Source organism: Meriones unguiculatus, chromosome X (assembly GCF_030254825.1).
Source record: "Meriones unguiculatus strain TT.TT164.6M chromosome X, Bangor_MerUng_6.1, whole genome shotgun sequence".
NCBI lineage: Eukaryota > Metazoa > Chordata > Mammalia > Rodentia > Muridae > Meriones > Meriones unguiculatus.
Window position 1 is genome coordinate 153,262,946 of NC_083369.1, and position 25,080 is coordinate 153,288,025.

At 44.8% G+C, this 25,080-nt stretch overlaps 4 protein-coding genes across 4 annotated transcripts; all 4 read left to right on the forward strand.

Annotated features, from left to right (window-relative positions):
• The first annotated feature begins 268 nt into the window (after positions 1-268).
• On the forward strand, positions 269-1,177 carry LOC132650130 (mortality factor 4-like protein 2). Its single transcript, XM_060375513.1, has one exon. It carries the CDS (start codon positions 269-271, stop codon positions 1,175-1,177), a length of 909 nt encoding a protein of 302 aa, XP_060231496.1.
• Positions 1,178-7,847: 6,670 nt separating this feature from the next.
• On the forward strand, positions 7,848-8,756 carry LOC132649993 (mortality factor 4-like protein 2). Its single transcript, XM_060374759.1, has one exon. The coding sequence runs from the start codon at positions 7,848-7,850 to the stop codon at positions 8,754-8,756; it is 909 nt and encodes a 302-aa protein (XP_060230742.1).
• A 6,656-nt stretch (positions 8,757-15,412) lies between these two features.
• On the forward strand, positions 15,413-16,321 carry LOC132649994 (mortality factor 4-like protein 2). Its single transcript, XM_060374760.1, has one exon. It carries the CDS (start codon positions 15,413-15,415, stop codon positions 16,319-16,321), a length of 909 nt encoding a protein of 302 aa, XP_060230743.1.
• A 6,649-nt stretch (positions 16,322-22,970) lies between these two features.
• LOC132649995 (mortality factor 4-like protein 2) lies at positions 22,971-23,879 on the forward strand. Its single transcript, XM_060374761.1, has one exon. The coding sequence runs from the start codon at positions 22,971-22,973 to the stop codon at positions 23,877-23,879; it is 909 nt and encodes a 302-aa protein (XP_060230744.1).
• Positions 23,880-25,080: the final 1,201 nt, after the last annotated feature.

Sequence of the window (25,080 nt, forward strand, 5' to 3'; positions counted from 1 at the left end):
GTGATCACACGTCCAGTGCGGCAAAGAACTGCATTCTCCTTTCAGGTCATCATCAGAAAAGCTAACTTTGCTGTACAGTAAAGGATCTGGAGATCTGAACCCGGTTGCAGAACCTGTTAGCATTCCTGCCTGCAGAATAGGGGGTTGTATTCCCACTTCGTCTTTCCAGACCATCCTCGGAGAACTGTAAGACTCTGCCTTGGAAATTGCTAGGAATCCTTGGAAGGGAAAGAAAGAAGAGTGTAGTTTGCACTAAAAACAGGGTTGAATGAGTTCCGGAAAGCAGGCTTCTCACACTTGTGGACAACAATCTGCTGAAGAAGACAACTCTAAGAAAGCAATTCGAAGCAACATGCAGAGAAGTCAGATGAGAAGAGCTGCCTCAGGAAAGGAGTCCGCTGTTTCCCTGCCAAAGAGTCTTGAACCAGCCCTTCCAGGAAGATGGGGGGGTCGCTCTGCTGAGAAGGCCCCTTCTGGTTCTGTGCGGAAGACAAGCAAGAGCAAGCAGAAGACTCCTGGCAATGGAGATGGTGGCAGCAGCAGCAAAATGCCCCAGCCCCCACGGAAGAAAAGGGCACGAGCTGTTGCCACTGTGGAGAGTGAGGAGGCATTGAAGAAGAGAGTGGATGTGGAAGTGGAAGTGAAGATTCCTGAAGAATTAAAACCATGGCTGGTGGAGGACTGGGACTTGGTCACTAGGCAGAAGCAGTTGTTCCAACTCCCTGCTAAAGAGAATGTAGATGCCATTCTTGAGGAGTATGCCAATTGTACGAAGTCACACGGAAGGGCTGATAATAAGGAGTATGCAGTTGCTGAAGTTGTGGGGGGGATAAAAAAGTATTTCAATGTGATGCTGGGCACTCAGCTGCTCTACGAGTTTGAAAGGCCCCAGTATGCTGAGATCCTGCTGGCTCACCCTGATGTGCCAGTGTCACACATCTATGGGGCACCACACCTACTGAGATTATTTGTGAGAATCGGCGCCATGTTGGCCTATAAGCCCCTTGGTGAGAAGAGGGCAGTGTTGGCCAATACACCCTTCGATGAGCATAGCCTTCCATTACTGCTGGGCTATTTGCATGATTTCCTTAAGTATCTGGCAAAGAATTCTGCTTCGCTGTTTACTGCCAGTGATTACAAAGTGGCTTCTGCTGAGTATCACCTCAAAGCCCTGTGAAGGTCTACTGACCAATCGTTAGTGTCTGATGCCTGTAAACTCTTTTGTTTAGTCCTTTCAGTGTAGAATTGACGTTCTTTAAAACTGTCAGTGGAAAACAGGGCCAATGTTAAGTTTGTTTCCTGTTCTCTTGTAAGAAGAAATAAAAAGACTACCTCCTGACTGCTTTCCTCATTTTAAACTTGCTACCAGTGTATGCAGTAATAAGAGAAAGAAGAAATTTAGAAGAACATTTTATTGCCTAGTTGACAATATTGCTTTAATACTGGCGGTTCTATCCCATTTCACACTACACCATTTTCGAACATGTGTTAATGCTACATGGTGAGATGCCCTGGTTCCTAGTGCCAAAGGTTCAACTTACATGTATATACGTCAAAACCCATGAATTAGTGCTCTTTTTTTTTTTTTATACTTTTAGCCTGAAACCGACCATCCACTTCAAATCCACATTTATTGATCCTTCGGCATTAATTCTGTCATTGGTCAAAGTTTTGAAAGATGGAGTTTTTTTTATCATGTTTCTGTATTTGAATCTAATGTATTTTCTAACTTGACAGAAGCAGTGCGTTATTCTGTAAACACAGTTTTCTCAAAAGTTGATATATTAGAAATGTACTTTAGGCCTTAAATGAAATTGTTTCTAAGTTTCAAGGCAATAAATGAATAAATTAATAAACATGAATGAAGAATCATTCCCTCTACCTCCATTACTTATCTCCATAGTCCAGTCCAAATTTTCCCCAGCTTTTCAAAACATCTTGCAAACATTTAGGTTTCTGGAGAATACTCCAGTCTCTTTGCACCGCAAAAGTATTATAGCCCTTAAACAACCGAACAGATTTTTTATTCTGCATTTTTGTTTTGGTTTGTTTTGTTTTTTTCCGGTTGTGTGTGTGTGTGTGTGTGTGTGTGTGCATTGTGTACATGCACATATAAACCCACGTCACAGAGTGTGCTGGAGTCAGGGAACAACTTCCTCCCTCCTCCTTGTATTTTTTTTTTTATTTTTGAAAGATTTATTTCTCTATTATGTATTCAATATTCTGAATACATGTACACCTGTACACCCGTAGAGGGCAGCTGCACACCAGAAGATCTCATTCTCGATGGTCATGAGCCTCCATGTGGGTGCTGGGGTTTGAACTAAGGAACTTAACCTCTGAGTCCTGTCTGCATCGGTTATAGGGATCCACCTTCGTAGTTATGTTAGTGTGGCAAGCACTCTTATCCCCTGAGCCATTTTCCCTGCCCTGTTTTGTTTTTGGCACTGTTACTGGGTAGCCTAGGAAAGTCACCAACTTGTTTTGTAATCCAGGTAGACATCAAACTCTTGATCTTGTTTTCTTCATTCACTTACGTGTTAGGATTTTAAATGTTGACACCCACAATCAGTTTGGTATTTGCCTTATTTGTATGTTTATTCATTCACTGTAATATATATGGATGTTTTCCTGAATGTATGTCTGTCCACCACATGCAAGTCTGGCAACCACAGAGGTAGGAAGAGGGTGTTAACTTCAATGGAACTTTAGATACAGTTGCAAGCCAATGAATGCTGGGAATTACTCTTGGGCCTCTGGAAGAGTATTAAGCACAGAGCACTCTCTAGACCAATATTGGCTTCTTTGTTTCTTTGTTTGTTTGCTTTTCTCCATGTAGCACTGACCTGCTGTGCTCGGTTTGTAGACCAGGCTGGACTTGAACGCACAGAGATCCAACTGTCACTGCCTGCCAGAGTGCTGGGATTAGAGGCATGCACCACCATGCTTGGGATCTCCAAGTTAATTTAATCATCCCCCTTTTGTCAAATTGGTGAGCAGGAACCCAATCAGAGAATTGGACAATCTCCATTGTGGAGTTAGTAACAAGACCCGGGACTAGGAAGAATTATAAATATCCTCTATGGAAACAAACAAACAAACAAACAAACAAAAAACGAACATCATCAACAACAACAACAACAACAACAAACACCCCTCTGGTCTTTATTATTTTAGAGATGAGGTCTGATTATGCAGTCCTTGTTGGCATGTAATTCACTGTTTAGACCTCAGACTTAGAGATTGGCTTTCCTCTTCCCCTCAAGAGATTGGAGGTGTGTTCTACTAAGCTCTGCCCAGGAAGAACATGGTAAAAATAAGTAAATAAATAAAAATATGTTTATATGTACGTGTTTGCCTGTGTTCATATATGCCTCGTGTGTGTTGGTGTATATGATGGCCAGAAAAGGGTGTTAAATCCCATGAAACTGGAATTTCAGGTTGCTGAGAGCTGCTCAGCTGTGGGTGTTGAGAACCGGCCTCAAGTTGTCTGCAAGGACAACAAGTACTCATTTCCACTGAATCACCTCCTGATGGGATTTCCATTCAAGACAAGAGTGTTAGAAGCTTCAGGCTCAGCGGCCTGAGAGTAGCTCATGGATGATTTCTCTTGAGTAGCTTGGCTTACTCCACGAGCTTCTTAAATCTGCCTCTTGTTCATCCTCATCTTATAGAGATAGAGAGAGCAAGCAAGCCTCCGAGAAGCTTAAGCTCAATGTTCTCAGCGTTTGTCGGGATATTTTGGTGTTGGGCCAGGTGCTGTGATGCCCTTGGTATCCTAATCGTGAGGCCAAGCCCAGGGTTAGGGGCCTACTAGGGAGAAGAAGGGATAGCCATATTCAGGGAACTCTAGTTTGCCTTGGAGTCAAATCCTGATATCCTAGGGCAAAAGATAAGTATCTTCGGAATTTAAGGGATGCTCTGGGGCTCTGGTGCAAAACGGGGCCACTATGTGCTGAGATTTGGGCCGCAGGCAGATTTAAATCTATGCAAAATCAACGTGGGGAATAGGAAGGAAAAAGTTAAGACATAGGCCAGAAGGCTGTGCCTCTGGACTGGGGAGAGGCACTGTTGGGCGGTGCTTAGAAAACCCTCCTTAATCCTGGAGCGAGAAGAGGTGAGGACCTTATCAGCACCAAGTCATAAGTCTGTGTGACCTTGGTTCAGCCACACTTCTGCGGCTCAGTGTCCTCACCAGAGAACTTGTGTCGACCCCAAGCACAGAGGGTGGCAAGAAATCAAATACCATACCGTTGACATTTCCAAAGTGTGAGCGAGAGGACAAGTGCTGCCAGCTCAAAACAGAAAGGGTTGCTCGGGTGAGAATCCCAAGGTGGGATGCTCCAGTTTGCCATGATGCTAGGAGCAAAAGCTCCAGCATGGGGCAAAGCTGAGAATGGTGCGCATGTGCCAAGTGTTTCGTCACAGTCACCTGCCCCAAGCATTCTGGACAGGTGCTGGAAGAGCACTCGCTGCCTGACTGGAAAGCTGACGAATCGGCAGGAAGAATTCTTTTGTTCTTCTGGAGGAGAGGCTGCTGATTGGACAAGACCTCAGTCAGGGGCGGGCTCTTTGCTGTCCTTGGTTACTAGGATGCCCGGCCCCTGCCCCTTCGGCTGGCAGCCCTCTCGGTGCTGATCCGTACCCAGTGGGCAGCGCAAGGAGCTGCACCAACTGGTCAGTGTAGGGCTGCTTCTGCTGTGGGGCTCAGCCACCTGGGCAGCCCGCCAGGCGGCGGGCCAAAATCTGGAGGTGCCGGGGGCCAAAGTTCCCGTTGGGTGCCTTGGTCACCCGCTGCCCCGGGCGGGCCAGTGAATGACAGGAGTCATGTGTTGGTGGAGGAGGGGCGGGGCTGCATAGGGCAGGGTCAGGACTCTGGCGGAGCATCCCTGGAAGAACATGCCAGCTGCCTGGTTGGCCGTGAGCAGAGTCTTTTGATGCTGGCAGGGAGGCTGGGAGGGCAGCCCGGGTGGTGGTTGGAGAGCCCTGTGCCCTAGGCCTGGCCAGTGGGGTAGCAGTGAACCTGCCTTTCAGTCCGGAGCCCTGGGTGCCTCAGACGCGGAGTGCTGAGATGTGCTCACCACCTGCTTGTTCTCCCAGCCTAAACCTTCCTCCAAATCAGTCATAGGCCTAAGTCGTTCTCACACACCACAGCGTTGTGAGTCATTTTTGCTGGAAGCCTGAGACTAAGGTTTGAGGAAACAGGCCTACAAAGCTTTCTGAGCCAAGCAAGGTGGTATTCAGGGCCCTGTGTTATTGGTAGGGCGATAATCCTCCTGCTGTCTCTTTCCATCGAGACCCCTCTCTGAGCCTTCTGTGCTCTTCTGGACTCACTGTTTACTGCTTCTCGAAAAACCTAGCCAAATGTCCACCATGGCTACTGTTTATGTATATCGTTATTGCTTTATTTGTCTCTTTATTATGTATGTATATATTTATCTATCTATCTATCTATCTATCTATTTATTTATTAATTTTGAGGTGTGAGTTCTGCCATGTTCGACCACCATTTCTGGAGCGTTTGCTTTTGGAGGATAAGGGTGGTGACGATTTCTTTCATCCCCTATGGCGACAGTCTGTTAAGAGATTGATTTGGAGTGTGTTAGGACTATTAAAAAAGGTTTTTATTGTGAATAGTCTTGACCTATCCTTTAACTTTTAATAGTACTGCACCTGGGTATGGGATCTCATGCACTCTACCGAGGCAGGAGGACTGCCATGGGTTGCCAGTCCAGCCAGAGCTACATAGCTAGACTGTGTCTTGAAAGCAAGCAATGCTAAAAGCCATTGATGCTTGGAGGAAACAGTCTGTCAGCACTGTTTCTCATGTTGCAGATGGGGCTGGCAATCCCCCAGACAGGATGCTGCTCCAGAAAGGGTCCTGGTTGCTCTAAACCATAGTTTTTCCCACGGGCCCTTAGCTTCTCCCCACAGGTGTCTCGTTTTCTGTTGCCATCTGAAACCTACAAGGGAGATTAAGGAGGTCGAGCAAGGCAGCACTCTTCATTTCCGTTAGAATCATGTTGCCTGTGAATGTTTAATTTTGAGGGAAACCCGCACCCTGCTCTGGAGATAGATACCTTTTAGAGGCTGGGGCTGAATGCAGTCCGATGGGGCAGCAGGTTGTTGCTCTTTGCCAGTGCTACACTGGTGAGGAGAGGGAAACTGAGTAGTAGTGTTCCTTTTTTCATTGCCCTTCCACTGGGCCATTTTTTAAAATGACGAATACAGTTTTAGCCTTGATGAAATCATTGTAGGTGTCCTTATTCAAGGAGTAGGTAATAAAATATCAGTGTCCCAAATTGTTCCAGGTCAAAGGAATCATTGCTTTTCTTTAATTTTCTTTTCTTTTCTTTTCTTTTCTTTTCTTTTCTTTTCTTTTCTTTTCTTTTCTCTTCTCTTCTTTTCTTGTCATTTCTTTATTTTCTTTTTCTTGTTTGGAAATTTAGTCATCTACTGGCTTAAATATTTGCTGTAACTGCTAAAGTAAGTTAGACTCTTACCCTCTTTGGAGTATATTTGAATCTCTTAGTGCTGTAGATGACTCAAATTGTCAGCATTGACTAATGCACACAATCTTAGGGAGTCTCTCCTTGATCTAACCTGTGTTAGGACAGGTGTGCCAGGAAAATCTCAAAGCAAGAGAATTTCATTATCCATGTTTCATGCTTTTGCTAACTCATGAATAATTATGAATAGAGTATGATGCTTGATTCAATACTTTCCCGAATACCAGAATATCATTATTGTGCTGGGCATTTTAACTGCTACCACATAAAGATCATTACTATAGTAGTAGGTCTTTTGTCTTTGTCTTTGCATAATTCATTTGTAAGCCTCAGCACCTATTCAGCACTCTAGGTATTATTGAGATGGCATTCCTTCTGCATCCCAGGCTCAAGAGTTTTTGTCTCCTCAGACTGCTTGGATTTATGTGTTCAAATGGCTCACCATGCCATTTCTTTCGAAGTCTCTTTCGCTGTCTCTCTGTCTCTGACTCTGTCTCTGCTTCTCTCTCTCTCTCTCTCTCTCTCTCTCTCTCTCTCTCTCTCTCTCTCTCTGACTCTCCCAGAGTTATCTGGCTGTCCTTGAAATCCCTCTGTAGACAATGCTGGCTTCAAAATCAGAGATCTACCTGTCTTTGCCTCTCAAGTGCTGGGATTCAAGTCATGGTCTGCCTTTGAACCTTTCAACTCTTAATAAAAAGTTGGGATCATAAATGGTAAGGAATTGACACTGGTCAAAAATTTACACAGACAGAGGCAGGCAGATCTCTGTGAGTTTGAGGCCACCCTGGTGTACAAAGCAAAGTCCAGGACAGCCAGGTCTCCAGTACATTCAAAGAGAAAGCATGCCTCAAGGTAAATGAAAACAGCCCACGGGATTGTAGAATTAGATCTGATGTCCTAACGTGGCATCCAAAAGGTTGTTGCTAGCCTCAGCCCAACTCTTCAGGTTTTATCCTTCAAACTCAGCAACAGAATAGCTTGCTCAGCATTCCGTATGCATTTTGCTCCCTGGTTTTTCTCACTAGCTGAATCACATGACGTTTCCCTTGTTTAAGGTTGGAGGAGCAGCAGTGATCACACGTCCAGTGCGGCAAAGAACTGCATTCTCCTTTCAGGTCATCATCAGAAAAGCTAACTTTGCTGTACAGTAAAGGATCTGGAGATCTGAACCCGGTTGCAGAACCTGTTAGCATTCCTGCCTGCAGAATAGGGGGTTGTATTCCCACTTCGTCTTTCCAGACCATCCTCGGAGAACTGTAAGACTCTGCCTTGGAAATTGCTAGGAATCCTTGGAAGGGAAAGAAAGAAGAGTGTAGTTTGCACTAAAAACAGGGTTGAATGAGTTCCGGAAAGCAGGCTTCTCACACTTGTGGACAACAATCTGCTGAAGAAGACAACTCTAAGAAAGCAATTCGAAGCAACATGCAGAGAAGTCAGATGAGAAGAGCTGCCTCAGGAAAGGAGTCCGCTGTTTCCCTGCCAAAGAGTCTTGAACCAGCCCTTCCAGGAAGATGGGGGGGTCGCTCTGCTGAGAAGGCCCCTTCTGGTTCTGTGCGGAAGACAAGCAAGAGCAAGCAGAAGACTCCTGGCAATGGAGATGGTGGCAGCAGCAGCAAAATGCCCCAGCCCCCACGGAAGAAAAGGGCACGAGCTGTTGCCACTGTGGAGAGTGAGGAGGCGTTGAAGAAGAGAGTGGATGTGGAAGTGGAAGTGAAGATTCCTGAAGAATTAAAACCATGGCTGGTGGAGGACTGGGACTTGGTCACTAGGCAGAAGCAGTTGTTCCAACTCCCTGCTAAAGAGAATGTAGATGCCATTCTTGAGGAGTATGCCAATTGTACGAAGTCACACGGAAGGGCTGATAATAAGGAGTATGCAGTTGCTGAAGTTGTGGGGGGGATAAAAAAGTATTTCAATGTGATGCTGGGCACTCAGCTGCTCTACGAGTTTGAAAGGCCCCAGTATGCTGAGATCCTGCTGGCTCACCCTGATGTGCCAGTGTCACACATCTATGGGGCACCACACCTACTGAGATTATTTGTGAGAATCGGCGCCATGTTGGCCTATAAGCCCCTTGGTGAGAAGAGGGCAGTGTTGGCCAATACACCCTTCGATGAGCATAGCCTTCCATTACTGCTGGGCTATTTGCATGATTTCCTTAAGTATCTGGCAAAGAATTCTGCTTCGCTGTTTACTGCCAGTGATTACAAAGTGGCTTCTGCTGAGTATCACCTCAAAGCCCTGTGAAGGTCTACTGACCAATCGTTAGTGTCTGATGCCTGTAAACTCTTTTGTTTAGTCCTTTCAGTGTAGAATTGACGTTCTTTAAAACTGTCAGTGGAAAACAGGGCCAATGTTAAGTTTGTTTCCTGTTCTCTTGTAAGAAGAAATAAAAAGACTACCTCCTGACTGCTTTCCTCATTTTAAACTTGCTACCAGTGTATGCAGTAATAAGAGAAAGAAGAAATTTAGAAGAACATTTTATTGCCTAGTTGACAATATTGCTTTAATACTGGCGGTTCTATCCCATTTCACACTACACCATTTTCGAACATGTGTTAATGCTACATGGTGAGATGCCCTGGTTCCTAGTGCCAAAGGTTCAACTTACATGTATATACGTCAAAACCCATGAATTAGTGCTCTTTTTTTTTTTTTATACTTTTAGCCTGAAACCGACCATCCACTTCAAATCCACATTTATTGATCCTTCGGCATTAATTCTGTCATTGGTCAAAGTTTTGAAAGATGGAGTTTTTTTTATCATGTTTCTGTATTTGAATCTAATGTATTTTCTAACTTGACAGAAGCAGTGCGTTATTCTGTAAACACAGTTTTCTCAAAAGTTGATATATTAGAAATGTACTTTAGGCCTTAAATGAAATTGTTTCTAAGTTTCAAGGCAATAAATGAATAAATTAATAAACATGAATGAAGAATCATTCCCTCTACCTCCATTACTTATCTCCATAGTCCAGTCCAAATTTTCCCCAGCTTTTCAAAACATCTTGCAAACATTTAGGTTTCTGGAGAATACTCCAGTCTCTTTGCACCGCAAAAGTATTATAGCCCTTAAACAACCGAACAGATTTTTTATTCTGCATTTTTGTTTTGGTTTGTTTTGTTTTTTTCCGGTTGTGTGTGTGTGTGTTTGTGCATTGTGTACATGCACATATAAACCCACGTCACAGAGTGTGCTGGAGTCAGGGAACAACTTCCTCCCTCCTCGTATTTTTTTTTTTATTTTTGAAAGATTTATTTCTCTATTATGTATTCAATATTCTGAATACATGTACACCTGTACACCCGTAGAGGGCAGCTGCACACCAGAAGATCTCATTCTCGATGGTCATGAGCCTCCATGTGGGTGCTGGGGTTTGAACTAAGGAACTTAACCTCTGAGTCCTGTCTGCATCGGTTATAGGGATCCACCTTCGTAGTTATGTTAGTGTGGCAAGCACTCTTATCCCCTGAGCCATTTTCCCTGCCCTGTTTTGTTTTTGGCACTGTTACTGGGTAGCCTAGGAAAGTCACCAACTTGTTTTGTAATCCAGGTAGACATCAAACTCTTGATCTTGTTTTCTTCATTCACTTACGTGTTAGGATTTTAAATGTTGACACCCACAATCAGTTTGGTATTTGCCTTATTTGTATGTTTATTCATTCACTGTAATATATATGGATGTTTTCCTGAATGTATGTCTGTCCACCACATGCAAGTCTGGCAACCACAGAGGTAGGAAGAGGGTGTTAACTTCAATGGAACTTTAGATACAGTTGCAAGCCAATGAATGCTGGGAATTACTCTTGGGCCTCTGGAAGAGTATTAAGCACAGAGCACTCTCTAGACCAATATTGGCTTCTTTGTTTCTTTGTTTGTTTGCTTTTCTCCATGTAGCACTGACCTGCTGTGCTCGGTTTGTAGACCAGGCTGGACTTGAACGCACAGAGATCCAACTGTCACTGCCTGCCAGAGTGCTGGGATTAGAGGCATGCACCACCATGCTTGGGATCTCCAAGTTAATTTAATCATCCCCCTTTTGTCAAATTGGTGAGCAGGAACCCAATCAGAGAATTGGACAATCTCCATTGTGGAGTTAGTAACAAGACCCGGGACTAGGAAGAATTATAAATATCCTCTATGGAAACAAACAAACAAACAAACAAACAAAAAACGAACATCATCAACAACAACAACAACAACAACAAACACCCCTCTGGTCTTTATTATTTTAGAGATGAGGTCTGATTATGCAGTCCTTGTTGGCATGTAATTCACTGTTTAGACCTCAGACTTAGAGATTGGCTTTCCTCTTCCCCTCAAGAGATTGGAGGTGTGTTCTACTAAGCTCTGCCCAGGAAGAACATGGTAAAAATAAGTAAATAAATAAAAATATGTTTATATGTACGTGTTTGCCTGTGTTCATATATGCCTCGTGTGTGTTGGTGTATATGATGGCCAGAAAAGGGTGTTAAATCCCATGAAACTGGAATTTCAGGTTGCTGAGAGCTGCTCAGCTGTGGGTGTTGAGAACCGGCCTCAAGTTGTCTGCAAGGACAACAAGTACTCATTTCCACTGAATCACCTCCTGATGGGATTTCCATTCAAGACAAGAGTGTTAGAAGCTTCAGGCTCAGCGGCCTGAGAGTAGCTCATGGATGATTTCTCTTGAGTAGCTTGGCTTACTCCACGAGCTTCTTAAATCTGCCTCTTGTTCATCCTCATCTTATAGAGATAGAGAGAGCAAGCAAGCCTCCGAGAAGCTTAAGCTCAATGTTCTCAGCGTTTGTCGGGATATTTTGGTGTTGGGCCAGGTGCTGTGATGCCCTTGGTATCCTAATCGTGAGGCCAAGCCCAGGGTTAGGGGCCTACTAGGGAGAAGAAGGGATAGCCATATTCAGGGAACTCTAGTTTGCCTTGGAGTCAAATCCTGATATCCTAGGGCAAAAGATAAGTATCTTCGGAATTTAAGGGATGCTCTGGGGCTCTGGTGCAAAACGGGGCCACTATGTGCTGAGATTTGGGCCGCAGGCAGATTTAAATCTATGCAAAATCAACGTGGGGAATAGGAAGGAAAAAGTTAAGACATAGGCCAGAAGGCTGTGCCTCTGGACTGGGGAGAGGCACTGTTGGGCGGTGCTTAGAAAACCCTCCTTAATCCTGGAGCGAGAAGAGGTGAGGACCTTATCAGCACCAAGTCATAAGTCTGTGTGACCTTGGTTCAGCCACACTTCTGCGGCTCAGTGTCCTCACCAGAGAACTTGTGTCGACCCCAAGCACAGAGGGTGGCAAGAAATCAAATACCATACCGTTGACATTTCCAAAGTGTGAGCGAGAGGACAAGTGCTGCCAGCTCAAAACAGAAAGGGTTGCTCGGGTGAGAATCCCAAGGTGGGATGCTCCAGTTTGCCATGATGCTAGGAGCAAAAGCTCCAGCATGGGGCAAAGCTGAGAATGGTGCGCATGTGCCAAGTGTTTCGTCACAGTCACCTGCCCCAAGCATTCTGGACAGGTGCTGGAAGAGCACTCGCTGCCTGACTGGAAAGCTGACGAATCGGCAGGAAGAATTCTTTTGTTCTTCTGGAGGAGAGGCTGCTGATTGGACAAGACCTCAGTCAGGGGCGGGCTCTTTGCTGTCCTTGGTTACTAGGATGCCCGGCCCCTGCCCCTTCGGCTGGCAGCCCTCTCGGTGCTGATCCGTACCCAGTGGGCAGCGCAAGGAGCTGCACCAACTGGTCAGTGTAGGGCTGCTTCTGCTGTGGGGCTCAGCCACCTGGGCAGCCCGCCAGGCGGCGGGCCAAAATCTGGAGGTGCCGGGGGCCAAAGTTCCCGTTGGGTGCCTTGGTCACCCGCTGCCCCGGGCGGGCCAGTGAATGACAGGAGTCATGTGTTGGTGGAGGAGGGGCGGGGCTGCATAGGGCAGGGTCAGGACTCTGGCGGAGCATCCCTGGAAGAACATGCCAGCTGCCTGGTTGGCCGTGAGCAGAGTCTTTTGATGCTGGCAGGGAGGCTGGGAGGGCAGCCCGGGTGGTGGTTGGAGAGCCCTGTGCCCTAGGCCTGGCCAGTGGGGTAGCAGTGAACCTGCCTTTCAGTCCGGAGCCCTGGGTGCCTCAGACGCGGAGTGCTGAGATGTGCTCACCACCTGCTTGTTCTCCCAGCCTAAACCTTCCTCCAAATCAGTCATAGGCCTAAGTCGTTCTCACACACCACAGCGTTGTGAGTCATTTTTGCTGGAAGCCTGAGACTAAGGTTTGAGGAAACAGGCCTACAAAGCTTTCTGAGCCAAGCAAGGTGGTATTCAGGGCCCTGTGTTATTGGTAGGGCGATAATCCTCCTCCTGTCTCTTTCCATCGAGACCCCTCTCTGAGCCTTCTGTGCTCTTCTGGACTCACTGTTTACTGCTTCTCGAAAAACCTAGCCAAATGTCCACCATGGCTACTGTTTATGTATATCGTTATTGCTTTATTTGTCTCTTTATTATGTATGTATATATTTATCTATCTATCTATCTATCTATCTATTTATTTATTAATTTTGAGGTGTGAGTTCTGCCATGTTCGACCACCATTTCTGGAGCGTTTGCTTTTGGAGGATAAGGGTGGTGACGATTTCTTTCATCCCCTATGGCGACAGTCTGTTAAGAGATTGATTTGGAGTGTGTTAGGACTATTAAAAAAGGTTTTTATTGTGAATAGTCTTGACCTATCCTTTAACTTTTAATAGTACTGCACCTGGGTATGGGATCTCATGCACTCTACCGAGGCAGGAGGACTGCCATGGGTTGCCAGTCCAGCCAGAGCTACATAGCTAGACTGTGTCTTGAAAGCAAGCAATGCTAAAAGCCATTGATGCTTGGAGGAAACAGTCTGTCAGCACTGTTTCTCATGTTGCAGATGGGGCTGGCAATCCCCCAGACAGGATGCTGCTCCAGAAAGGGTCCTGGTTGCTCTAAACCATAGTTTTTCCCACGGGCCCTTAGCTTCTCCCCACAGGTGTCTCGTTTTCTGTTGCCATCTGAAACCTACAAGGGAGATTAAGGAGGTCGAGCAAGGCAGCACTCTTCATTTCCGTTAGAATCATGTTGCCTGTGAATGTTTAATTTTGAGGGAAACCCGCACCCTGCTCTGGAGATAGATACCTTTTAGAGGCTGGGGCTGAATGCAGTCCGATGGGGCAGCAGGTTGTTGCTCTTTGCCAGTGCTACACTGGTGAGGAGAGGGAAACTGAGTAGTAGTGTTCCTTTTTTCATTGCCCTTCCACTGGGCCATTTTTTAAAATGACGAATACAGTTTTAGCCTTGATGAAATCATTGTAGGTGTCCTTATTCAAGGAGTAGGTAATAAAATATCAGTGTCCCAAATTGTTCCAGGTCAAAGGAATCATTGCTTTTCTTTAATTTTCTTTTCTTTTCTTTTCTTTTCTTTTCTTTTCTTTTCTTTTCTTTTCTCTTCTCTTCTTTTCTTGTCATTTCTTTATTTTCTTTTTCTTGTTTGGAAATTTAGTCATCTACTGGCTTAAATATTTGCTGTAACTGCTAAAGTAAGTTAGACTCTTACCCTCTTTGGAGTATATTTGAATCTCTTAGTGCTGTAGATGACTCAAATTGTCAGCATTGACTAATGCACACAATCTTAGGGAGTCTCTCCTTGATCTAACCTGTGTTAGGACAGGTGTGCCAGGAAAATCTCAAAGCAAGAGAATTTCATTATCCATGTTTCATGCTTTTGCTAACTCATGAATAATTATGAATAGAGTATGATGCTTGATTCAATACTTTCCCGAATACCAGAATATCATTATTGTGCTGGGCATTTTAACTGCTACCACATAAAGATCATTACTATAGTAGTAGGTCTTTTGTCTTTGTCTTTGCATAATTCATTTGTAAGCCTCAGCACCTATTCAGCACTCTAGGTATTATTGAGATGGCATTCCTTCTGCATCCCAGGCTCAAGAGTTTTTGTCTCCTCAGACTGCTTGGATTTATGTGTTCAAATGGCTCACCATGCCATTTCTTTCGAAGTCTCTTTCGCTGTCTCTCTGTCTCTGACTCTGTCTCTGCTTCTCTCTCTCTCTCTCTCTCTCTCTCTCTCTCTCTCTCTCTCTCTCTCTCTCTCACTCTCCCAGAGTTATCTGGCTGTCCTTGAAATCCCTCTGTAGACAATGCTGGCTTCAAAATCAGAGATCTACCTGTCTTTGCCTCTCAAGTGCTGGGATTCAAGTCATGGTCTGCCTTTGAACCTTTCAACTCTTAATAAAAAGTTGGGATCATAAATGGTAAGGAATTGACACTGGTCAAAAATTTACACAGACAGAGGCAGGCAGATCTCTGTGAGTTTGAGGCCACCCTGGTGTACAAAGCAAAGTCCAGGACAGCCAGGTCTCCAGTACATTCAAAGAGAAAGCATGCCTCAAGGTAAATGAAAACAGCCCACGGGATTGTAGAATTAGATCTGATGTCCTAACGTGGCATCCAAAAGGTTGTTGCTAGCCTCAGCCCAACTCTTCAGGTTTTATCCTTCAAACTCAGCAACAGAATAGCTTGCTCAGCATTCCGTATGCATTTTGCTCCCTGGTTTTTCTCACTAGCTGAATCACATGACGTTTCCCTTGTTTAAGGTTGGAGGAGCAGCAGTGATCACACGTCCAGTGCGGCAAAGAACTGCATTCTCCTTTCAGGTCATCATCAGAAAAGCTAACTTTGCTGTACAGTAAAGGATCTGGAGATCTGAACCCGGTTGCAGAACCTGTTAGCATTCCTGCCTGCAGAATAGGGGGTTGTATTCCCACTTCGTCTTTCCAGACCATCCTCGGAGAACTGTAAGACTCTGCCTTGGAAATTGCTAGGAATCCTTGGAAGGGAAAGAAAGAAGAGTGTAGTTTGCACTAAAAACAGGGTTGAATGAGTTCCGGAAAGCAGGCTTCTCACACTTGTGGACAACAATCTGCTGAAGAAGACAACTCTAAGAAAGCAATTCGAAGCAACATGCAGAGAAGTCAGATGAGAAGAGCTGCCTCAGGAAAGGAGTCCGCTGTTTCCCTGCCAAAGAGTCTTGAACCAGCCCTTCCAGGAAGATGGGGGGGTCGCTCTGCTGAGAAGGCCCCTTCTGGTTCTGTGCGGAAGACAAGCAAGAGCAAGCAGAAGACTCCTGGCAATGGAGATGGTGGCAGCAGCAGCAAAATGCCCCAGCCCCCACGGAAGAAAAGGGCACGAGCTGTTGCCACTGTGGAGAGTGAGGAGGCGTTGAAGAAGAGAGTGGATGTGGAAGTGGAAGTGAAGATTCCTGAAGAATTAAAACCATGGCTGGTGGAGGACTGGGACTTGGTCACTAGGCAGAAGCAGTTGTTCCAACTCCCTGCTAAAGAGAATGTAGATGCCATTCTTGAGGAGTATGCCAATTGTACGAAGTCACACGGAAGGGCTGATAATAAGGAGTATGCAGTTGCTGAAGTTGTGGGGGGGATAAAAAAGTATTTCAATGTGATGCTGGGCACTCAGCTGCTCTACGAGTTTGAAAGGCCCCAGTATGCTGAGATCCTGCTGGCTCACCCTGATGTGCCAGTGTCACACATCTATGGGGCACCACACCTACTGAGATTATTTGTGAGAATCGGCGCCATGTTGGCCTATAAGCCCCTTGGTGAGAAGAGGGCAGTGTTGGCCAATACACCCTTCGATGAGCATAGCCTTCCATTACTGCTGGGCTATTTGCATGATTTCCTTAAGTATCTGGCAAAGAATTCTGCTTCGCTGTTTACTGCCAGTGATTACAAAGTGGCTTCTGCTGAGTATCACCTCAAAGCCCTGTGAAGGTCTACTGACCAATCGTTAGTGTCTGATGCCTGTAAACTCTTTTGTTTAGTCCTTTCAGTGTAGAATTGACGTTCTTTAAAACTGTCAGTGGAAAACAGGGCCAATGTTAAGTTTGTTTCCTGTTCTCTTGTAAGAAGAAATAAAAAGACTACCTCCTGACTGCTTTCCTCATTTTAAACTTGCTACCAGTGTATGCAGTAATAAGAGAAAGAAGAAATTTAGAAGAACATTTTATTGCCTAGTTGACAATATTGCTTTAATACTGGCGGTTCTATCCCATTTCACACTACACCATTTTCGAACATGTGTTAATGCTACATGGTGAGATGCCCTGGTTCCTAGTGCCAAAGGTTCAACTTACATGTATATACGTCAAAACCCATGAATTAGTGCTCTTTTTTTTTTTTTATACTTTTAGCCTGAAACCGACCATCCACTTCAAATCCACATTTATTGATCCTTCGGCATTAATTCTGTCATTGGTCAAAGTTTTGAAAGATGGAGTTTTTTTTATCATGTTTCTGTATTTGAATCTAATGTATTTTCTAACTTGACAGAAGCAGTGCGTTATTCTGTAAACACAGTTTTCTCAAAAGTTGATATATTAGAAATGTACTTTAGGCCTTAAATGAAATTGTTTCTAAGTTTCAAGGCAATAAATGAATAAATTAATAAACATGAATGAAGAATCATTCCCTCTACCTCCATTACTTATCTCCATAGTCCAGTCCAAATTTTCCCCAGCTTTTCAAAACATCTTGCAAACATTTAGGTTTCTGGAGAATACTCCAGTCTCTTTGCACCGCAAAAGTATTATAGCCCTTAAACAACCGAACAGATTTTTTATTCTGCATTTTTGTTTTGGTTTGTTTTGTTTTTTTCCGGTTGTGTGTGTGTGTGTTTGTGCATTGTGTACATGCACATATAAACCCACGTCACAGAGTGTGCTGGAGTCAGGGAACAACTTCCTCCCTCCTCGTATTTTTTTTTTTATTTTTGAAAGATTTATTTCTCTATTATGTATTCAATATTCTGAATACATGTACACCTGTACACCCGTAGAGGGCAGCTGCACACCAGAAGATCTCATTCTCGATGGTCATGAGCCTCCATGTGGGTGCTGGGGTTTGAACTAAGGAACTTAACCTCTGAGTCCTGTCTGCATCGGTTATAGGGATCCACCTTCGTAGTTATGTTAGTGTGGCAAGCACTCTTATCCCCTGAGCCATTTTCCCTGCCCTGTTTTGTTTTTGGCACTGTTACTGGGTAGCCTAGGAAAGTCACCAACTTGTTTTGTAATCCAGGTAGACATCAAACTCTTGATCTTGTTTTCTTCATTCACTTACGTGTTAGGATTTTAAATGTTGACACCCACAATCAGTTTGGTATTTGCCTTATTTGTATGTTTATTCATTCACTGTAATATATATGGATGTTTTCCTGAATGTATGTCTGTCCACCACATGCAAGTCTGGCAACCACAGAGGTAGGAAGAGGGTGTTAACTTCAATGGAACTTTAGATACAGTTGCAAGCCAATGAATGCTGGGAATTACTCTTGGGCCTCTGGAAGAGTATTAAGCACAGAGCACTCTCTAGACCAATATTGGCTTCTTTGTTTCTTTGTTTGTTTGCTTTTCTCCATGTAGCACTGACCTGCTGTGCTCGGTTTGTAGACCAGGCTGGACTTGAACGCACAGAGATCCAACTGTCACTGCCTGCCAGAGTGCTGGGATTAGAGGCATGCACCACCATGCTTGGGATCTCCAAGTTAATTTAATCATCCCCCTTTTGTCAAATTGGTGAGCAGGAACCCAATCAGAGAATTGGACAATCTCCATTGTGGAGTTAGTAACAAGACCCGGGACTAGGAAGAATTATAAATATCCTCTATGGAAACAAACAAACAAACAAACAAACAAAAAACGAACATCATCAACAACAACAACAACAACAACAAACACCCCTCTGGTCTTTATTATTTTAGAGATGAGGTCTGATTATGCAGTCCTTGTTGGCATGTAATTCACTGTTTAGACCTCAGACTTAGAGATTGGCTTTCCTCTTCCCCTCAAGAGATTGGAGGTGTGTTCTACTAAGCTCTGCCCAGGAAGAACATGGTAAAAATAAGTAAATAAATAAAAATATGTTTATATGTACGTGTTTGCCTGTGTTCATATATGCCTCGTGTGTGTTGGTGTATATGATGGCCAGAAAAGGGTGTTAAATCCCATGAAACTGGAATTTCAGGTTGCTGAGAGCTGCTCAGCTGTGGGTGTTGAGAACCGGCCTCAAGTTGTCTGCAAGGACAACAAGTGCTCATTTCCACTGAATCACCTCCTGATGGGATTTCCATTCAAGACAAGAGTGTTAGAAGCTTCAGGCTCAGCGGCCTGAGAGTAGCTCATGGATGATTTCTCTTGAGTAGCTTGGCTTACTCCACGAGCTTCTTAAATCTGCCTCTTGTTCATCCTCATCTTATAGAGATAGAGAGAGCAAGCAAGCCTCCGAGAAGCTTAAGCTCAATGTTCTCAGCGTTTGTCGGGATATTTTGGTGTTGGGCCAGGTGCTGTGATGCCCTTGGTATCCTAATCGTGAGGCCAAGCCCAGGGTTAGGGGCCTACTAGGGAGAAGAAGGGATAGCCATATTCAGGGAACTCTAGTTTGCCTTGGAGTCAAATCCTGATATCCTAGGGCAAAAGATAAGTATCTTCGGAATTTAAGGGATGCTCTGGGGCTCTGGTGCAAAACGGGGCCACTATGTGCTGAGATTTGGGCCGCAGGCAGATTTAAATCTATGCAAAATCAACGTGGGGAATAGGAAGGAAAAAGTTAAGACATAGGCCAGAAGGCTGTGCCTCTGGACTGGGGAGAGGCACTGTTGGGCGGTGCTTAGAAAACCCTCCTTAATCCTGGAGCGAGAAGAGGTGAGGACCTTATCAGCACCAAGTCATAAGTCTGTGTGACCTTGGTTCAGCCACACTTCTGCGGCTCAGTGTCCTCACCAGAGAACTTGTGTCGACCCCAAGCACAGAGGGTGGCAAGAAATCAAATACCATACCGTTGACATTTCCAAAGTGTGAGCGAGAGGACAAGTGCTGCCAGCTCAAAACAGAAAGGGTTGCTCGGGTGAGAATCCCAAGGTGGGATGCTCCAGTTTGCCATGATGCTAGGAGCAAAAGCTCCAGCATGGGGCAAAGCTGAGAATGGTGCGCATGTGCCAAGTGTTTCGTCACAGTCACCTGCCCCAAGCATTCTGGACAGGTGCTGGAAGAGCACTCGCTGCCTGACTGGAAAGCTGACGAATCGGCAGGAAGAATTCTTTTGTTCTTCTGGAGGAGAGGCTGCTGATTGGACAAGACCTCAGTCAGGGGCGGGCTCTTTGCTGTCCTTGGTTACTAGGATGCCCGGCCCCTGCCCCTTCGGCTGGCAGCCCTCTCGGTGCTGATCCGTACCCAGTGGGCAGCGCAAGGAGCTGCACCAACTGGTCAGTGTAGGGCTGCTTCTGCTGTGGGGCTCAGCCACCTGGGCAGCCCGCCAGGCGGCGGGCCAAAATCTGGAGGTGCCGGGGGCCAAAGTTCCCGTTGGGTGCCTTGGTCACCCGCTGCCCCGGGCGGGCCAGTGAATGACAGGAGTCATGTGTTGGTGGAGGAGGGGCGGGGCTGCATAGGGCAGGGTCAGGACTCTGGCGGAGCATCCCTGGAAGAACATGCCAGCTGCCTGGTTGGCCGTGAGCAGAGTCTTTTGATGCTGGCAGGGAGGCTGGGAGGGCAGCCCGGGTGGTGGTTGGAGAGCCCTGTGCCCTAGGCCTGGCCAGTGGGGTAGCAGTGAACCTGCCTTTCAGTCCGGAGCCCTGGGTGCCTCAGACGCGGAGTGCTGAGATGTGCTCACCACCTGCTTGTTCTCCCAGCCTAAACCTTCCTCCAAATCAGTCATAGGCCTAAGTCGTTCTCACACACCACAGCGTTGTGAGTCATTTTTGCTGGAAGGCTGAGACTAAGGTGTGAGGAAACAGGCCTACAAAGCTTTCTGAGCCAAGCAAGGTGGTATTCAGGGCCCTGTGTTATTGGTAGGGCGATAATCCTCCTCCTGTCTCTTTCCATCGAGACCCCTCTCTGAGCCTTCTGTGCTCTTCTGGACTCACTGTTTACTGCTTCTCGAAAAACCTAGCCAAATATCCACCATGGCTACTGTTTATGTATATCGTTATTGCTTTATTTGTCTCTTTATTATGTATGTATATATTTATCTATCTATCTATCTATCTATCTATCTATCTATCTATTTATTTATTAATTTTGAGGTGTGAGTTCTGCCATGTTCGACCACCATTTCTGGAGCGTTTGCTTTTGGAGGATAAGGGTGGTGATGATTTCTTTCATCCCCTATGGCGACAGTCTGTTAAGAGATTGATTTGGAGTGTGTTAGGACTATTAAAAAAGGTTTTTATTGTGAATAGTCTTGACCTATCCTTTAACTTTTAATAGTACTGCACCTGGGTATGGGATCTCATGCACTCTACCGAGGCAGGAGGACTGCCATGGGTTGCCAGTCCAGCCAGAGCTACATAGCTAGACTGTGTCTTGAAAGCAAGCAATGCTAAAAGCCATTGATGCTTGGAGGAAACAGTCTGTCAGCACTGTTTCTCATGTTGCAGATGGGGCTGGCAATCCCCCAGACAGGATGCTGCTCCAGAAAGGGTCCTGGTTGCTCTAAACCATAGTTTTTCCCACGGGCCCTTAGCTTCTCCCCACAGGTGTCTCGTTTTCTGTTGCCATCTGAAACCTACAAGAGAGATTAAGGAGGTCGAGCAAGGCAGCACTCTTCATTTCCGTTAGAATCATGTTGCCTGTGAATGTTTAATTTTGAGGGAAACCCGCACCCTGCTCTGGAGATAGATACCTTTTAGAGGCTGGGGCTGAATGCAGTCCGATGGGGCAGCAGGTTGTTGCTCTTTGCCAGTGCTACACTGGTGAGGAGAGGGAAACTGAGTAGTAGTGTTCCTTTTTTCATTGCCCTTCCACTGGGCCATTTTTTAAAATGACGAATACAGTTTTAGCCTTGATGAAATCATTGTAGGTGTCCTTATTCAAGGAGTAGGTAATAAAATATCAGTGTCCCAAATTGTTCCAGGTCAAAGGAATCATTGCTTTTCTTTAATTTTCTTTTCTTTTCTTTTCTTTTCTTTTCTTTTCTTTTCTTTTCTCTTCTCTTCTTTTCTTGTCATTTCTTTATTTTCTTTTTCTTGTTTGGAAATTTAGTCATCTACTGGCTTAAATATTTGCTGTAACTGCTAAAGTAAGTTAGACTCTTACCCTCTTTGGAGTATATTTGAATCTCTTAGTGCTGTAGATGACTCAAATTGTCAGCATTGACTAATGCACACAATCTTAGGGAGTCTCTCCTTGATCTAACCTGTGTTAGGACAGGTGTGCCAGGAAAATCTCAAAGCAAGAGAATTTCATTATCCATGTTTCATGCTTTTGCTAACTCATGAATAATTATGAATAGAGTATGATGCTTGATTCAATACTTTCCCGAATACCAGAATATCATTATTGTGCTGGGCATTTTAACTGCTACCACATAAAGATCATTACTATAGTAGTAGGTCTTTTGTCTTTGTCTTTGCATAATTCATTTGTAAGCCTCAGCACCTATTCAGCACTCTAGGTATTATTGAGATGGCATTCCTTCTGCATCCCAGGCTCAAGAGTTTTTGTCTCCTCAGACTGCTTGGATTTATGTGTTCAAATGGCTCACCATGCCATTTCTTTCGAAGTCTCTTTCGCTGTCTCTCTGTCTCTGACTCTGTCTCTGCTTCTCTCTCTCTCTCTCTCTCTCTCTCTCTCTCTCTCTCTGACTCTCCCAGAGTTATCTGGCTGTCCTTGAAATCCCTCTGTAGACAATGCTGGCTTCAAAATCAGAGATCTACCTATCTTTGCCTCTCAAGTGCTGGGATTCAAGTCATGGTCTGCCTTTGAACCTTTCAACTCTTAATAAAAAGTTGGGATCATAAATGGTAATGAATTGACACTGGTCAAAAATTTACACAGACAGAGGCAGGCAGATCTCTGTGAGTTTGAGGCCACCCTGGTGTACAAAGCAAAGTCCAGGACAGCCAGGTCTCCAGTACATTCAAAGAGAAAGCATGCCTCAAGGTAAAAGAAAACAGCCCACGGGATTGTAGAATTAGATCTGATGTCCTAACGTGGCATCCAAAAGGTTGTTGCTAGCCTCAGCCCAACTCTTCAGGTTTTATCCTTCAAACTCAGCAACAGAATAGCTTGCTCAGCATTCCGTATGCATTTTGCTCCCTGGTTTTTCTCACTAGCTGAATCACATGACGTTTCCCTTGTTTAAGGTTGGAGGAGCAGCAGTGATCACACGTCCAGTGCGGCAAAGAACTGCATTCTCCTTTCAGGTCATCATCAGAAAAGCTAACTTTGCTGTACAGTAAAGGATCTGGAGATCTGAACCCGGTTGCAGAACCTGTTAGCATTCCTGCCTGCAGAATAGGGGGTTGTATTCCCACTTCGTCTTTCCAGACCATCCTCGGAGAACTGTAAGACTCTGCCTTGGAAATTGCTAGGAATCCTTGGAAGGGAAAGAAAGAAGAGTGTAGTTTGCACTAAAAACAGGGTTGAATGAGTTCCGGAAAGCAGGCTTCTCACACTTGTGGACAACAATCTGCTGAAGAAGACAACTCTAAGAAAGCAATTCGAAGCAACATGCAGAGAAGTCAGATGAGAAGAGCTGCCTCAGGAAAGGAGTCCGCTGTTTCCCTGCCAAAGAGTCTTGAACCAGCCCTTCCAGGAAGATGGGGGGGTCGCTCTGCTGAGAAGGCCCCTTCTGGTTCTGTGCGGAAGACAAGCAAGAGCAAGCAGAAGACTCCTGGCAATGGAGATGGTGGCAGCAGCAGCAAAATGCCCCAGCCCCCACGGAAGAAAAGGGCACGAGCTGTTGCCACTGTGGAGAGTGAGGAGGCATTGAAGAAGAGAGTGGATGTGGAAGTGGAAGTGAAGATTCCTGAAGAATTAAAACCATGGCTGGTGGAGGACTGGGACTTGGTCACTAGGCAGAAGCAGTTGTTCCAACTCCCTGCTAAAGAGAATGTAGATGCCATTCTTGAGGAGTATGCCAATTGTACGAAGTCACACGGAAGGGCTGATAATAAGGAGTATGCAGTTGCTGAAGTTGTGGGGGGGATAAAAAAGTATTTCAATGTGATGCTGGGCACTCAGCTGCTCTACGAGTTTGAAAGGCCCCAGTATGCTGAGATCCTGCTGGCTCACCCTGATGTGCCAGTGTCACACATCTATGGGGCACCACACCTACTGAGATTATTTGTGAGAATCGGCGCCATGTTGGCCTATAAGCCCCTTGGTGAGAAGAGGGCAGTGTTGGCCAATACACCCTTCGATGAGCATAGCCTTCCATTACTGCTGGGCTATTTGCATGATTTCCTTCAGTATCTGGCAAAGAATTCTGCTTCGCTGTTTACTGCCAGTGATTACAAAGTGGCTTCTGCTGAGTATCACCTCAAAGCCCTGTGAAGGTCTACTGACCAATCGTTAGTGTCTGATGCCTGTAAACTCTTTTGTTTAGTCCTTTCAGTGTAGAATTGACGTTCTTTAAAACTGTCAGTGGAAAACAGGGCCAATGTTAAGTTTGTTTCCTGTTCTCTTGTAAGAAGAAATAAAAAGACTACCTCCTGAGTGCTTTCCTCATTTTAAACTTGCTACCAGTGTATGCAGTAATAAGAGAAAGAAGAAATTTAGAAGAACATTTTATTGCCTAGTTGACAATATTGCTTTAATACTGGCGGTTCTATCCCATTTCACACTACACCATTTTCGAACATGTGTTAATGCTACATGGTGAGATGCCCTGGTTCCTAGTGCCAAAGGTTCAACTTACATGTATATATGTCAAAACCCATGAATTTGTGCTCCTCTTTTTTTTTTTATAGTTTTAGACTGAAACCGACCATCCACTTCAAATCCACATTTATTGATCCTTCGGCATTAATTCTATCATTGCTCAAAGTTTTGAAAGATGGAGATTTTTTATCAGGTTTCTGTATTTGAATCTAATGTATTTTCTAACTTGACAGAAGCAGTGCGTTATTCTGTCGACACAGTTTTCTCAAAAGTTGATATATTAGAAATGTACTTTAGGCCTTAAATGAAATTGTTTCTAAGTTTCAAGGCAATAAATGAATAAATTAATAAACATGAATGAAGAATCATTCCCTCTACCTCCATTACTTATCTCCACAGTCCAGTCCATATTTTCCCCAGCTTTTCAAAACATCTTGCAAACATTTAGGTTTCTGGAGAATACTCCAGTCTCTTTGCACCGCAAAAGTATTATAGCCCTTAAGCAACCGAACAGATTTTTTTTTTCTGTGTTTTTGTTTTGGTTTGTTTTGTTTTTTTCCGGTTGTGTGTGTGTGTGTGTGTGTGTGTGTGCATTGTGTACATGCACATATAAACCCATGTCACAGAGTGTGCTGGAGTCAGGGAACAACTTCCTCCCTCCTCCTTGTATTTTTTTTTTTATTTTTGAAAGATTTATTTCTGTATTATGTATTCAATATTCTGAATACATGTACAGCTGTACACCCGTAGAGGGCAGCTGCACACCAGAAGATCTCATTCTCGATGGTCATGAGCCCCCATGTGTTTGCTGGGGTTTGAACTAAGGAACTTAACCTCTGAGTCCTGTCTGCATTGGTTATAGGGATCCACCTTT

Excerpts from the sequence above, each read along its gene's own strand:
- LOC132649993 (XM_060374759.1), top strand. The coding sequence starts at position 7,848 with ATGAGTTCCGGAAAGCAGGCTTCTCACACTTGTGGACAACAATCTGCT.
- LOC132649994 (XM_060374760.1), top strand. The coding sequence starts at position 15,413 with ATGAGTTCCGGAAAGCAGGCTTCTCACACTTGTGGACAACAATCTGCT.
- LOC132649995 (XM_060374761.1), top strand. The coding sequence starts at position 22,971 with ATGAGTTCCGGAAAGCAGGCTTCTCACACTTGTGGACAACAATCTGCT.
- LOC132650130 (XM_060375513.1), top strand. The coding sequence starts at position 269 with ATGAGTTCCGGAAAGCAGGCTTCTCACACTTGTGGACAACAATCTGCT.